Source organism: Aphelocoma coerulescens, chromosome 12 (genome assembly GCF_041296385.1).
Source record: "Aphelocoma coerulescens isolate FSJ_1873_10779 chromosome 12, UR_Acoe_1.0, whole genome shotgun sequence".
Lineage (NCBI taxonomy): Eukaryota > Metazoa > Chordata > Aves > Passeriformes > Corvidae > Aphelocoma > Aphelocoma coerulescens.
The window spans coordinates 4296774-4313075 of NC_091026.1; the positions used below are offsets into that span (position 1 = coordinate 4296774).

General features: G+C 44.6%; 1 protein-coding gene across 2 annotated transcripts in view; it reads left to right on the plus strand.

Annotated features, from left to right (window-relative positions):
- The window catches only part of RBM6 (RNA binding motif protein 6), a 57757-nt gene that overhangs the window by 17670 nt on the left and 23785 nt on the right, over window positions 1-16302 (plus strand). For both annotated transcript variants that reach the window (XM_069027530.1, XM_069027531.1), the window contains exon 6: window positions 4342-4415. In XM_069027530.1, coding sequence (XP_068883631.1) covers window positions 4342-4415 — 74 coding nt within the window. The remainder of the gene's footprint in view (window positions 1-4341; window positions 4416-16302) is intronic.

The window sequence follows — 16302 nt, forward strand, 5'->3', positions numbered from 1 at the left end:
CCTTCTTTCCAAAACTATCTTTGCTTTGGCACAGACAGGGCTGCTGTCACTACAGGATCTTTTCGTTTAGTCTTCTAAAACTCTAGAGATATTTTTTTGTCTTCACACTGCTTACAGCCCCTCTGAGAACAACATTATGGTTTTCCTTTATTTAGATCTTTGATATAACAAACTATGGTGCAGTAACACATTACTATGTGTCAGTTGTTCAGAAGAAACTGTGTCTGTATAGAGACAAGACTTATTTTAAATCCCAAGTCTTTGATCTCTATATCTGAAGCCAAAGAACAGTAATTTTAAGGCAGGCTTTCAGGATTTTTAGCCAAACTATTGCATGCTAGCAGGGACCCTCCATTTGCTGTCAAAACTCGCTTTGCTAAAACATGTCTTTTTCAGAGGCAGAATGTTCCTTATTCCAATACTTGCAGAGCAGCTTCCTGGAGCTCTAAATGTGTCCTTACTCCTAAGTATTAAGAGTTTGTGCCATTTTCAATGCAGAAGACAGCCGAGCATGCTTTGGGAGCATCCGTAAAGGATTGTGTATACATAGAAGCACTTAAGGGAAAGCAGAAGTCCTCTGAAATCTATGTGCATGCTGTCCTTGCGTTCTGATTTCATCCGTCGTGCACAGCCTGTGGTACTGTAGGCTTGCACAGCTGAAAGGAAGTAGCTAAATAAGGTACAAGAGTCCTTTTGCACAGTTGACCTAAAACATGGGGGGAGATGAGGACATGCATGTTTTATGGCTGTGCTAGGGCCAAAATCTGGGCGAGTTCAAGTGTTCCTGTTGGAAAGATCATTTGGACAGTGTAGCTGTGCTGCAGCATGCTCAGAGGTTGTGTGGGGAAAATACCACACAAAGATTTCTTTCCTTTTTGACAGAGTCTATGTTGATCATATATACTTCTGCAAATCATTACTCCATTCTAATTTCTTGTGGATCCTGAAACTGTAGTATTGTACTAATCAGTAGGTGAAGATACCAGGATTTATATCTTCATGTAAAACCTTGCATGTGAAGTTAGGCCTCTTTGAGTCAGAAACACCACGCTGTTCTTCAGCAGTGGTTTTGCTTTGCTGGTTTGATTGCTTTGGTTTTACTGCTATGACCTGAAGAGTACCAGAGAGTGTTCCCAGAGCTTTCACTCACAGGGGAGCACTGCTTACCTTGGGATGCCTATGGAACCAGTTCTTGCCATTAGGTGCCTGGCCCTATCCCTCCATCAAAATCCCAATTCCTGCCTCTGGTAACAGCACCTAAATTGTTTGCATTGTGACAGGCAGACTGTGTGAAGGTTTTGGAAACAAAAATATCCAAGTCAGCAGCTGCCACACAGAGCTGGACCAGCCCTATGGAGGAGGCAGGGAAGAGGCACAATGGTTGGTGGCAGGAGCCTCTGTAGTTGCTCCCACTTAAGAACCAGCCTTGAGCCACTTGGTTTTGTTTCAAGTGTTGTTCTCTGGGTAATGTGATTATTGAAGATGGTGAAAAAATCAGCCGCTGTTGTGTTTTGAAGGTGTGGTCCCACTGTTCCACAGGCTTCCATTTCAGGCGCCTCCCTGCCATGGTGTAAAATGGAAGGATGCTGTGGAGGAGCTGGGGGCAGGGGGGCAGAGCAGGGGTGGTGTGCCACCCAAGGCTGATGTTACTCCGTAGTTCTCACATCCTGAGCGTGCTTGTCAGATCCATGCAAAGCTCTGGATCTGGGGGAGGGGAAAAGTGTCAAGCCCCCACACATCTTAAGCAGTGGTTTTCAGCAAGTGGCTCCAGGCTGCTCTCTTCTTGCATCACTACTTTGGTGCTGTCTGTTGCAAGGACAGCTTGTAGTGAATTCCAGAACACTGTGTCCCTCTGCGAGCCGACCACAAGAGCTGAATGTCTGGCCTGGAGCTGCATTTTGGCAGGATATGGGGCCACGGCTATTGTTTTTGTACATGTTATTGCTGCTATGTTTATGAGTTCGGTGGGGGAGAGCAGAGGTGGGGAAAGTGCAGAAGGAGAAATGTGCTGGGCTTCCCCTTAACTGTCTCCCATGTAATGCTTGGAATGGTCTTCTGGCGTATATTCCTTCGAGTGTCTGAGCTTTTGTATCTCCATATAACATTCAGCCTTGTGCTCTCAGTTGTGTCATGCTGGATTAAATCCATGTCTAAACTACTCATTCCCTTCATGAGGACTGGGATGTAAACGTCCTCTTATTGTAGAGCAAATAGAATGAAAACTTCTGCAATCTTGCTTTGTGTCTCTCACGAGATCTCTTACACATGGAAGTAAGATAGGGCTCTGATCTTGCCTTGCTGATTACAGCAGCTTTCAAAAATCCTCTCTGAAGGGGAATCAGGAGCCTTATGGGCTGACAAATATTATTCATGCAGCCCTTTTCTAAACAGAAGGGAAAGAAGTGACTCGAGAGTTCTGGATTTGAGTAAGGCTTTAAAATGTACCACGTGAGGCTGCACACTGTGCATGGAGTAGCAGAGGTGTCTGCCCAGAATGCAGAGCAGTCTCCCAGCAAGGGGCAGCACTGCTTCTGGAGAGCAGCTGCCTTCTGCAGAGAGGAGTTCTCCTTCATTTTCAAAATGTGATCCGGTGTGGCTGTGCTGCAGAGCAGAATGGATGCTATGGGAACAGCTGGATCAGTTTGGTTCTGTCAATCCTGCCAGCTGAAACCACACCTCTCATTCCAGGTGCCCACTTGATGTAAGAGTGTCAAGTGGCTTTAGCTGCCTTCCACCACAGATGTTGTGCTGCTGGACTGCATCTTCCACTGAGCTGAAAAGCACACAGATTGATGAATTTCCCTTTAGCATAATTATATTGACTAAAATAATATGGGAAAGGGGAATAAATTCCTCTGTGAGGTGGAAGAGGGCTAGATTCAAATTGGAGTCTTGTTATTAAAGACAAAGGTGCAAAGTCAGGATTGTGTTGTTAGAACAGCGTGCAAAGAGCTTCCAGAATAAAAAAAAAAGATAAAGAAAATCAGTAGGGTTTGATGGTGAAATAGTTTTGTGTGGTCCTGTCTTTGATGTGGTAAACTACCAAAATGGTAAAGTGACAGAGAAGGAAAAACTAGAGAGTGCAGCAAATGTTCTTAGGCATTGGCTTGAGGGAGATGGGGGCTGTTTTCCAGAAGGCTGGAATGACTTGCCTGAGGGAAGCATGCATGGAGTTACCTTCCTGTGGAAGGTGAGGGGCTGAAGCAGTAGGAGCCAGATGCATATACCTGGTTTGAAGATACCAGAGTTGAGATGTGCATCTTTAGTAGGAGGGAAGACAAGCTCTTCACCAGGACAGCTAGGTGCTTAAAATGGCACAAATCACGTGCAGACCAGCTTTCCTCTCACTCCAAACCAGCCTAAAGGGCAGCAGGAGGAGGGAGCCAAGCCCTCTCACTACTTGTGCCCATGTAGGAGCACCTCAGCCCATGATCATCTGGCAAGTACTGTTTTGGAGTGTGGTGGCCTTGACATGTGAAGAGTGAGGCTGTGACTTTGGGTTGTTCCTCAGCGCTCCAGTTCTTGGATATAGTTTCAACATCAGGGATCGATCCTGAGTTGGTCTTAGATTCTGTAGTGTTCACTCTGCACTTTGAGACATAATACTTCAGTGCAGGTGACTGGAATACACAGTTAAATCAGTGGATCCATTCTGCAGTGACTGAGATGACAGCTTTCCAAGGAGTAAGAGGAGTAAAGGCTCTCTAGTTTCTTGAATCTAAACTTAAAGCTTCCACACCCTCTTGTTATGTGTGCAGTGACATCTATACCAAAATGAGAAAGTTGGAGTTCTCATTCCTGCTCAGCTGTACTTTTTCATAATGCAAGGGATTGGACTTCAAAAAGTAAGCAGGTGTTGAAAGAAAAATAGCAAAGGCAAAGGAATTGCGTTAGTTCTTTCTGAAATATTGCCCAATTAAAATGTTGGCTATTCGTGTAAAATACATCTGCAGCAAGGTACTTGGAAATGATTTATCAACACTTACTTTGGAGAGTGCTGCCTCCAAGGTAGCACAAAATGTGAAACTGGCAATGGAAAGTCACTATGACTTAAAAAAAAGCAAACAGCAAACCAATTATTTCTTGCCCTAAGAAAGAGTGTGACTGTCACTGGGTTGTGTAAGGGAAAGTGGGAACACTGTACTATTAACATTCATGGTAAACTGCACAGTTAATCATCATCCAGCTAGTCCCTAGTTTCTTTCTTTTTCATTCTGAAGTAGAGGGGTGGTGGTTAGAGGGCTTGTCATTGGAGGGAAAGGGAAATTGAATATTTAATGTGGCTTTCTTTATGACAAGGCACTAACATGACTCCCGTCTGTATTTAAATGCTGTCCCCAGGTTACGACTATGGCTATGTCTGCGTGGAGTTTTCACTCTTGGAAGAGGCCATCGGATGCATGGAAGCCAACCAGGTTGCTTTACAATTCGGTCAATGCTGCTAGAAGATTTTTAATTTTTTTTTGGTGGGGTGGTGGAAAGCCAATGAGGTTTTTCTGAAGGAAGATCTGTTCTTGCATAATACACAACACCACGGTTTAAATGTTGCTGTTACCAGAGTCTTGTATCAGGCTTAGAAATGCCAGTGGGAAAGAGCTGCTGGACACCAAGTGGTCTGCCCTCCTCCCTGGTGTGTGTCACCACACTGGCTGGAGTCAGAGGCTGGTGGCTGACAGACTCCTAATGCAGGTTTTGACCCTGCTGTTTTTGTACTCACTGAAATGCAGTCGGGAAGAGCTGTGCTGGCAGTAAATGCTTCCCCCGGCTGTTCGTGCACACACATGCACATGTGACTGTAGGTGCGTACCCTCGTGTGCAGCTCTGAGTCAACTGTGACTGGAGTGCTCCACTTTGCCATATGCCTTACGTGTGGGAGAGATGCTTAATTATGCATCTCCCCCATATCTATCCTGTCCTTTGGCAACCCGGAGCTGCAGACACAAGGACTACCCCATGTACAGTTGAGCCTGGTAAACCTGAACATTTCCAGCCTTTAAAGGACAAAGTGACTGAAATCCCCAGTAACTATTCAAGAGGGGCCTTTTTTCTGAGCTGGTATTTGAAGCTAGAGCTGTTGTCCACCATACAAGAGCAAGATGCATAAAATTTGTTACATAAAACATAGATTCCCATCTCACACTGCCCTCCTTGTGCCTCGGAACCACAAGTGATGGGTCCCTCAACAGAGCCAACTAAACAATTGATCCCTCTTCCTTCACCATATCCCTTAAGTCTCCTCTTTGCTGCTTTCTGCCTCCTAATTTGCCTGAGTAAGAATCCGTATCAATTATCATAAGCCTTTTTACCTGAATCCTGGGTCTTGCTGTCATGGGAGGAGAGTTATGAGTCAGATTCAGAGCTGTGCATCTGCAAAAATGTACTTACAGTTAATGAGTCTTCACAGCTGGGGTTTCAAAGGTCCCACTAAGCGCTCGCATTTGCCTCTATTTTCAGTTACAGAGGTATTGCAACTTACAAAAATGTTTTACAGAAATAATTCTGTTGCTGGGAAAGAGCCTGGCACATTCTCACCGAGGTGGTGTTGAGGAGCAGAGAGAGAGAAGGCTCCAGAATTAATTATTACTTTTACCATCAGTGACAACTTTTATTTCCCCTTCAGTGTTTCTACAATTCCCAATTTATTTTGTTGTCATTGGGGAATCTATAATTATAGATGACATTCCTTTTAACCAAATGCCTCTCCATATTCTCTCACATGAAATAACGTCTTCCTACGCAAGAGCAATTTCCAAGTATCTGGGAATTTTGGAATCCCTCTAGGTTCTGATTGTTGATGCCTGCTCTGCCCTTTCTCCCATTTGGAGTATATAGAATTGGGCAGGTGTTTTGACTTGATCAGGTTTGGTCCATTGCTACAGCAGAGAGCCTGTAGGCACCAATCCTTAAACTGAATTGAGTGCCTGCAGGTGCCCAGTAAATCACTGCACACACATGCATGGGAAGAAGCTCTGGCTGGTGTTCCACTGCTGCTTACACTGACCTCCCCAGCAGCAGTTACAGCAGCCATTCAGGCTGGGGAATGTTTTCCTGTGGCTCCCTTCCAAAACTCAGGCAGGGTGCTGCCAGAGCCCTACTAGCGACAGGAGTTGACGTCCCAGCCATGCACACCTGGCATGTGCTAAAAACAGACAGGGTACGAAAGTCTTGCAGTTTTCTTCCTGCTATACCTGGCTCTGTGTGTGTGCAGAGGAAAGCTGGAAGATAGAGTGCTTGGAAGGGATCATCTCCCAAGCCTCCATATGCCTATCTTCATCATACTTTAGTAGACCTACAGTAGTTAGTAACTAGTGAAGTTAGAAATGTGGGGTTTGGGATGACCCAAGCTATATGCATTTGGTCAGGATTGCCCCATATAGATTAACTTGTCTAATCTGCTTTTGATTGAACATGAAAAAGACCCCTTCTAATTACCTAAATAAAAAAACCTAGCAAGATTTGTACCTGACATACTGCAAGGGAAATAGGTGACTTTTAAATTCTCAGTAAGAGACAAATAGAGATCTTCAGAAAGGGAGTTATGAATTGTCCCTAGAGAACAGATATTTCACTTCAATGACTTCCAGGGTAGAGTTGCAAGATCATCTCCTTAGACCGAGAGTCTGCATTTTTGCAAGCTGCAAAACCAAAAACCTGTGTTAGCTAAGACACAGATTCTTTGATAGTTCAGTTATTTTCAGAAGGTTATCAACTGTCCCTGTCAAATTCAGTCACTTGTGAGAACATAAATAGCAAGTGACATGCTGGTCCCTCACTAGTCAACCTGCCTCTTTCTCAGGCATCTGCAGGCTGGGAATAAATAGCTTGTGCAAAACCAGCATTTTTGATGCTGTTTAATGCCTGTTGAACTGCCCCTGCCTGAAGAACAATTTGCTACATCCCTATATTGTATAATTCTGATATTGTGAAATCCGTTTCTTTTACTTGACACACACCAGCACCCACTTAAGATCATTGCCAGATTTGCAAACTACAGATTTACCAGGTTCAACTCCCTCCATTCAGGAAATCTTAGCATGTGTATGTGACTGCTGAGATTTGAGGGGGCTTTTCTGTTTCATATATTGTGATAAGGAAACACCCATCTTCTGTGTTGCCCTAATTTTGCAGGAGCGTTTTATTCCATGTGTATTAACTGCCACAGCTAAAGTAATGACAACAAGCCCCTTAATAATTGCTTTGACTTCTTGATTGTTGCATTGGCAACTTATTCTAGTGCCAAGGTCCCACCTAATACGCATGAAAGGTGCTGGGTCGCTGTTATTCCCAGTGTGGAGGTGCTGGGCACAGGGCTGGGTGAGTGAGGTGCCAGGTGCTGGCTCTCCTACCAGCTTTGGGGGGCTCTGCCCCGGCAGGGCAGATGAGCTGTGGATTTGTTGTGCAGAGCCTGGGTCCAGCCCTTGTAGCAGCCTCATGGTTGGTGATGCTCCTGGTGGCCTTTTGTTTCACGGTGGCTGTCACTTAAGTTGTGTGAGACCTCTTTTCTGTCTGTGAGGAGCTGCTTTTCTGTTGGGGAGAAAGTTATTTTGAATGGAAAGTGGGGGTTCTGTCTGCTAAGTCACATGATTTCTCCTAAATAATTTTTCCCTTCTTTATTCTCATTTTTGAAAGGGTGTGGTGTGGCATTCGGTGTTTCTTTGGCGTAGCCCCTGGTGTAATAGTGTTCCTGTCTGAGGGCACCAGGTTGGCTTCTTGGAAGAAACTTTGGGAATACATCCCATGGCTGCTCTTCTCTGTAGGCATGGGATCTTTTTGCATTCCTCCTTCATGTGTAGAAGAGAACAGACATAACAAGCATGTTACTTGGTGTGAGAAAATCAGGTGGGAAACGAAGTACCCTTTATGTACTGTTGTGTGTCATAAAGGCAGGAGGAGGAGAAATGGAGGGAGCCTGTCTCTGCTGCTTGCATATTTTACTGTTTTCACTGAGATGGAGCTGGTTGTTATACATATGGAAGCAAGAGGGGTTTTTTAAGCTCAGGAGCAAATGGTTTGTCTCAACTGACTCTGTAGTATTGTCTGCAAATCCTCTTAGGCCTCAAACTTAGCAACACTGGCTGCATGAATATTTCCTAGCTTTTGTTGCTAGTAACTAACAACTTCGTAATCCTTTCCTCCTGTTTCTTAAGGAAGAGGACAAGAGGAGAGCTATAGCATGAACTTTTAAGAATTCATACACTGTAAATTAGTGTGCAGGTCTCCAGGCGTGTGCTGGAGTGGTTGTTCGAGACCTGCTCTTATGCCTTCCTGCACTGAGGCCAGCACATGTCAGAGCAGTTTCCCTGCAGTGCTGTCCCTGTTCAGCTTGCTGAGCACAGCAATATCTCCATTCCCTGCTTGTTTTTTACTGGAGAGGGTAAGAGGGATTCCTACTGGATTTTGTGGGTGCTCACTTGAGCATATCCCACTCCTGTACAATTAGAAACATCAACTGTGTGTTTCTCCAGCTCTGAGCCCGTTCCCCTGTATCCATTCACTGCAGTGCCTTTCTGTATTCTGTGTGAACAGAGCTTCTGGTGCAGATCAGATTTCACAGGCTTTTCACTGTAGCTGTTGGTGTTAAAATCCACAAGATGCTGTGACAAGCAAGCAAAGCTTAGGACTTTCTGTCCTGAAAACATTTGCAGTAACAAGCCACAACTCTGTGTGGCTTCCCAATTAAATAGAGAAGGAGCATGTGGTTATCCTGAGAACGGAACTTCTCCTGTGACCTGTAGCCTTGGAGTATTCGTTGAAGTCTCTGATGCAAGGAGTGTGTTACAATTTTTAAGAGAAAATGTGTGTCCAAGCATCAAAAATAATTGCTTTCCTTTTGGTAGAATGTGCCTAATTGTGGACTCTGGCATTTTTTTTCTAGAATCTGGCAGATTCCCCCTATAATGGAAGATGACACCTGCCTCAAATGCATTTTCATGGGCTGTCTGGTATCCATCATTTATTCACTTGACAGTGTTACTCCATCTCTTTAGCTTTAACCTGCAGTTGAGGGTGGTGGCAGCATGTCCACAAATACACTGAAATCCATTTGTGTGTTAGGCTAAGGGTGCTGGAGATGGCCTTGCTTTTGATCTGTCCTCCTTGGATTCACAGCTGACATTGTCTTCTGCTTTTCTTGTTGCATATTAGGTGTGTGGATTTTGCTCAGGTTGTATCATTAGCACACCTCTTTTTTCCTCTGCTCTCCCTCACCCCCATGAGGCCTGTCCTGCTTTTGACTGTGGATTTCTAGAATCAGCTTTTGGAGTCTTCCACTTCAAGTGAGGGAAAGGCTTGTATACCTAGGCAGTTTCTTCTGTAAACATCCTAATGGTTGGGGAAACATGCACATTGTGGAGGAATTTTTATGAGCCACCTGACATATGGAAAGTTCTCTCCGCAGGCTAGTGGATGAGTGGATTTCCAGGCAGCAGAGCTGATTTGGGTTTTTTTTGTGTCTGATTCAGTGTGTGACCTTGTCACGAGCTCACCCTGTTCTTACATCACAGAGGCTTGACATGTTGAGTCAATAATTTTTTCATTCCCTCGTGTGTCTCACTAATCACTGCATCATACCGGCATTTAACTGGAGTTGTAAGCTTTTGAGATCAGTATGGAAGCCTGCAGTGGGAAGCTCCTAGAGCTGGGCAGACACTTGCCTGTGAAGAAGCAGTTAGATCTGCCTGCAGTGACCTGTGACAGGGCTGGGTGTGTGGGTGTACATGTGTGTATCCTGCAATGAAGCTGTGATAAATGCACTGCCTGTTTGGCTTAATCTCTGCATGCTGCAGAGACCTTCCATGTGCAGAGAAAGGTGGCTTTTGTTGTAAAACATAACTGCCAAAACGTACTGAAAATATTTCTCTGGACCTTTTTTCTCTTCTGTCTTCTCAACATCTTGTGTCATCTCAGCTCTCCAAGCCGTGTGAATTCTCTTAGTCCCTCTTCCTTTGGCACAGAAGGTTGTAAGAGATCTTCTGCCAGAGACTTCACACACTCTTTCTTTCAGCCAATAGTAGCTTCCCATCAATGTGTTTTCTCCAGCCCTACCCAGATAAAAAAACTACAACCTCCTTCTTGGCATCTCTGTCCTGCCTTGCCTCAAGAAGCAAATCATGCTACCCAATGTGTTTTAAAATAAGTTCACTTTTCACTAGAAGAGTTGTGAAGCTGCATCTTCTTGCTCTACTTGTGTGATTCCCAGCTTGCCATGTCCTTCCACTTCCCTGCTCGTATTCCAAAATCCTGTCCTCCTTTTTCCTTCAGCCTCACCTTACCCATGTGGTGGGGACTGTATGTGTTTGCTGCTGCTGAGGTGCTGCTCTGCAATGGGATTGTCCCAGAGGACAGCTTCTGGGTGAGCTGCCTGGAGCATGCAGCACATGCTTAAGTGGAACTTCTGCAGTATCTCTGGCTGCTGCTGGGGATGTGTGGCCCAGCAGGGTTATCTCAGGACTCAAATATTGCTGTATATTACAGAATTATCTATTCTGTGTGCTGAGGTTGGCTTGGGCTGCTGTATAAATAGGTTGTTTCACATAAAGCATCACTCCCTACCCTCCTCTAAAATGAAACTGCTCTCCCTCTGGCCCCTGCATTTCTGTTCTGGTGATGGGTTTGTTGGAATTTTTTGCCCATTGACATTTACAAATCTGTGTGATGATGTAACTCTGAAATAACCATTTGTTCCCTATAGATTATAAACGCCTTGTTAACCAAATTGTTCTGTGTTGGGTTAGATGTTCTGTTTACAATGCCAGGAGCTGGAGGAAATAATTGTGATTTCCTGAAATTTGTTTAAATAACTTGATTTGTGAGTAAGTGACAAGTTAGGTGTCCAGTCCTCTCTGACTGGCCATGTGATGTGATCTATCAGTACTTGTGCTGCATCACTCACAGCTGCTGGGCAGGAAAAGGTTGGATACTCCCTGCACTGGTGGCTCAAAGTGAGGAACCACCATGGGACAGCTGGACCTTTGGTCATACCCGGCACTGATGTCGTAAAAATGGGGGTACTTGAAAACTTCCTGCTTGTGCATGCAAAGTGCAGTGTGTACCATGGATAAGTCTGCTTCTACCCCTTCCATAGGGCTAAAGTTGTGTTCTAGAGGACTCATTGGCAGAGCATTCCCTAAGAAATAGCTTTGGTTTGGTCATTTTCAATATGCAAAGCATTTTCCTGAGTGATGAGGCATCTGGAACACTCATCCTTTGAATTCATTTCTAGGTGAGATCTTGCCTTGAGCTAGGAAAGATTTGAAGTAATCTTTGGATGCATGGGCAGGATACAGATGGCACCCTGTCTCTGTAGCTGTCAGGTCCTCTCCTCCTAATGTGTTAATGGAATAATTGTGTGCCAGTGGGGAAATCTTAGTCATTAGATGCTACACATAGGTGCAGTTTCACCTTAAAACAAAGAACAATGGTTTACTGCTGGCTGCTCTTTCTCACAGACTGTATGTTTTTTATAGGGTTTGCATTCATTATTAGTTGATTTTCTGTGAAGATCTGTAGAAACTCTAAATATATCCCTGTGTAACCATTTGGAAAGTATGTATCTTGCAGCCTCAAAGTGCTTCAAAGGAACATGGTAAATGTACACCTACAGGTGTAGGACAGGTCTTGTGGTGCTGCAGTTGATAGATTGTGTATATGGTCTGAAGGAGATTTTTGGATTAGGATGTAAAATCCCTTGATCAAGCTCCTATATGAAAGTAGTAGGACTGATGCCACTAATTTGCTTTGATGCTTTTGAAGTCATCCTCTAAGTAAGCTGGTGACTAACCAAACTGTGGCTGCACTCTCCAAAATTCCCTCTGGACTCTTAGAAGTGGACGGTGCTGATGATACGACTGAAGTGTCTTAAGGGAGATGGGCAGGCAGTGAGGGGGAAATGTCTGGATGGGTTCACTTTACATGAATCAGGACATCTCAGTGAATGAACCACAACTTTTCATTTCCAGAGTGAGACCATTTTCTGTCATGGTTTTGCCATAATAGTTTGCACAAGACCCGCCACTGAGAACGAGATGACATAAATTGTTGGGCTGAGTCCAAGGAGTCCTCAGCCCGATTCAGCAATGTCGAGGGGAACACCAGATATGTTTTACAAGCATATGAGCCAAATTATAATGCTAGGACTCCATCTGGACTGTTTTGATAAGTGGGAGCACACCAAAATGTTGCAATTTTCACTTGATTAGTCGTTGTGAGCTTCAGCCTCAGAACTGTTCGTTCGTGCTTTTGTGCTATCCTAGCAGTGATTGCTTTTCCATTACTTGATGCACTGTTGGTGTTGGATTGCTGGAACAGGAACGTAAAAGGTTGACTCTAAAGGTGGAAAAAAATGTCAAACTGCACACTCCCTGGTGTTAAGGAGGAAGGCAGAAGCACTGTTTCCTTCTCTTCAAAGAGGTGGTCTGCCTACCCTTCTGTAGAAATTATGTATGTTTTTGTGTATCTGTAGTTTTGACAGTGAGAGAGAGCTGGAATTCCCTTCAGATGTGGATTTTAGTCTGTTTTCTTCCAAGCTGAGTTTATATTGGACCTTTTCAAATTAAATAACGGAAGTTTGGCTACCTGGAATTGAGGTTCATTCGAAAGGAGCACATTGAATTTTGCTGTTCTCTGGTCTCTGTGAGACTCGCACGAGTGAAATATCAAATTCAGATTCAAGTTTGAAGACGCAAGATCAAAGCTCTGGCAGTCAGCAACTTTTGTTTGTGAATTTCTGTTTCCATTTGACTGTAACTGGGTTGTTAATGTTCTTGTCTAGAAATGAAATTATTACAGTGGAAAATGGGGGCAGCACGCCTAAGTGGGCTATTGTGTCATTATCCATCAATCACAGGCAACAAGGAAACAGGTATTTAACACAGGAGGACACAGAGTTATTATCCACCCCATTCCCCTGCAAGCCACAGGGCACTTTCTAGGCTCTTATTAAAGCTTTAATACCTATGGAGAGCACGGGAAACACTGTGTGCTACGGGATCAGGAGCTTTGCTGTCATTCTGCATCTGTGCAGGACCAGGAAACACATGAGGTGGAAGAGCACTGAGAGTGCTGGCAGGCAAATCCCTCTGCACTGCTGAGGAAAGGCACCAGCTTCCCCAGTCCTCTCCCATAAGGGGAAGAATTTCTTCTTCCATCGTATTGGGGAACATGTGAAATGGACAGCCACTCACATGTCCTTGGTACCACTGTGTGACCAACTTCCTGAATCCTGGCTACAGTTGCTCCCAGAAGAGGGCTGTGTGGGAAAATCTTGAAGCTGTTTTGTGCAAGGAGACACAGGAGGGAGGTGGAAAGTTCTTCCTGGCTTCTGCAGAACAAAAGCTATCAGATGTAAAGGAGCATTCTGCCTGAAGGTTTATTTTGTGGTGCTGTTGCACCGTGTGTATGTGTTGACAGCTACCAGATGTTGCATCCAAGTGTCTTCCTGCATCTCCATGGCTTCAGGCCACCTATAAGTTCAGTTAGTTATGCCTTCCACAGAATGAACAAACAGCTTCTGAAGGACAAGGGTCTAAAATAAAGTCTGTCATGTAAGGAATTACATTTTTAATGAGGGTCAAAGCTGTAAAGCTGTAAACATGAGATTTAAGTATTTAAAACTCTGAAACTGACTTTAGAACAAGAGAATGAAATTTTCTCCTGTTTTCATAGACAACAGGGGAAATCTTAGGTTTTTTGTGATGTACAGTCCATGTCTAACCAGGAAATTAGCAATATTCAGATGGGCTTCATGAACCAGATTTGAGCCAGAATGACATTTAAAGCCCGAGCAAACATTTGATGTACTTTTCCATCAAGGATCTCAGGAGCAGAGTTAACAGAGAACATAATTTTAAGTCTTAAGAATCCCAAGCTGTATTTTCATACACTTAATACCAGGTTGAGAAGTCTCACTAAGAAGCTTTCTCATAGTCCAAAGCTATACATTAATGATATGATGACTAAGGTATTTTACTGTTTAGAGCCTTAAGTTTTTGAAAGCCTGACTGATTCTCCCCAACCTGTGATATCACTGGAGAGGAGTGCTGAGGTGGTGTGGATTTTTTTTTTTCCACTGACAAGCTGTTGTTCTGTGCCTGGTTCATGTGGGACCAGTCTGTGTCTGCTGAGAGTGCTGCCTTCTCTGTCCATTCCATTAACTCAGCTCATCTCTTTTTCTTCCTTCCAGTGTGTACTGGGCCCATCACTAAAAGTAAGAAGTGAATTCCAGAAAGTTTCACAGACACCTTCTAATGACAGGCAAATGATTGATCCATCTGGTTCTAAGAGGAGCAGCTGAAAGCATCACCTCTCTGGTGCTCCAGTGCTTGCTGCAGAGAGGTGAGCAGCACACAGGGAGCTGCAGGCAGTACCTGTGCCTGGCTGCCCTCAGTCTGCACAGGCCAGTCTCTGTCCTGAGCCACCAGGTATTAAATCTCGAGGTGTTAAAGTCTCACAGGGGGTTCCAGTGACAATATCTGAGCCACCCCCTACTGTGCAGCTTATCTGACAGTTTAAAGAGAAACCTGTGCATGCTGTTTCCCCTTCCCAATCCCTTAGGAATTTAGCCATGCTGAGGCACTTCTGACACAACAGGGATCTGTGTTCTTTTCCTTCCTTGGTATCAGGGTTATCAGAGGAACTGCTGTCCTGCACACTCACCTCTCTGGCTCTACTCTCCCAAAGAGCTGAGATCAGCCACCAGAGCCTCGGAGCCTGGAGAGTGTACTTCTGCATCCTGACAAGGAACTGAATTCCTTTCTTCAGTAGTTCTGGGAACTGACCAGGAACGAAGGATCTGAATTTACCTCTGTTGTGCAGTGCAGTTGCCTGAATGAATCTTTTAAACCTCAGTGCCTTCTCAAAGAGGAGGTTCTGGGTCCCACAGGGAGCTGTGACACCCACTAGTGTTACATTGCACCCAAGCCAGGCTGGCAGGGAAAAATCATTTCCCTCCAAAGGGCTTGAGTAACTATTCTCATGCTGTGCCAGGTTTCTTGGCAAATACTGACCCAAGAGGTTGAAGCAGCTGTTTTCCAAATCAACTCCTAAGAAGACCTCTCAGGAGGCAGCACCTGCTTAGACACAGAAATCCGTACAGGTGCCAGCCTGAAGGTGGGCCAGGTGCCTTCTGGTTGTGTCCAGGTGGGACCATTAAGGATCTGGATATAGCTTTTGGACAGGCCACCTCAAGGTCACAGTGATGTGCTGGGAATATCATTGGGATGACACAGGTTAAGTGTTGCACTGCTGGTGGCAAATGGCAGGGCTTTTATCCTGTGGGAGTGAGTATCAGACACCCACTTTTGTCATTTACTGGGAATTTAGGGATCTTGAGAAATGATGTCTCTAAGGACAAAACCCTCTTCTCTTCAGAGGTGCTTCCTCTTCCCAGGGTTTTTGGGTCTTTTGCTTTCAGCAGAGAGACTGTCCTGCAGGGAGCTTGCCTAAGCATTGGCTGCAGAGAAGGCACTGCCAGGGCAGGCTCCGAGTGCCTGAGAAGGGAGTTCGGAGGCGTGTCTGGAGGAGCCTCTGGACCACACCCGTCTCTGTTACAGTTGGTGTGTTCTTAGCAAACGGTTGCTGCTGCACAGAACACCCTGAGTTCTGTTCACTATGCAGGTGTTGGAATTGGTGTGTAATCCCATAGGGACGTGCTCCAGTGAAAGAACATGTGCTTGTTCGTGGGCATGGGTCTTTAAATGCTTAATTAAATTGCTTGAATTTTCCGGCAATAAGTTTATCCCTTTGAGGCAGAGCTTTCCAGCTTAACTTTTTTCCAACATGACTTTTCATTGGGATTGCTCTTTAGGGTTTTGATATTTGTGCTTCAAACCCATGATTAAGGTGCTGGGTCTTTCGTCATTGTTTCCCAGCTTCCTTATGGCCGTTACTAATGGTAAAGTATCCCTGAGGGAGGTGCACAGGAAGGTCCTGGACTGGATTAGTGCATTGTGCTAATGTGCTTAAGTTTTATATTGTTTAACAGTAAGGTGGGATAAGATGACCTCTGAGGAAAAAGGTGGCCATGTAAAAAAAAAAAAAAAAACAAAACGTGAGAAATATGTCCAGGCAGTAGAGCAGCATTTTGGAGAGGGAAAGGGAAGCCCCTGTGTTGGGAGAGAAGGGAGTCTGTGAAGCAGCTGTTACTCAAACATTGTCCGTGCAGTAGCCCATGATAAGACAAGGAATATTGATGAGGCAGAGCCATGTGGACCCTTCCCTCGAGCCATCTATGAATCATGATACTCAATATGCTAAATATTTAAATATTCTTAAGTTTTGATAGTTTAAATATATTTTTCCAATAGA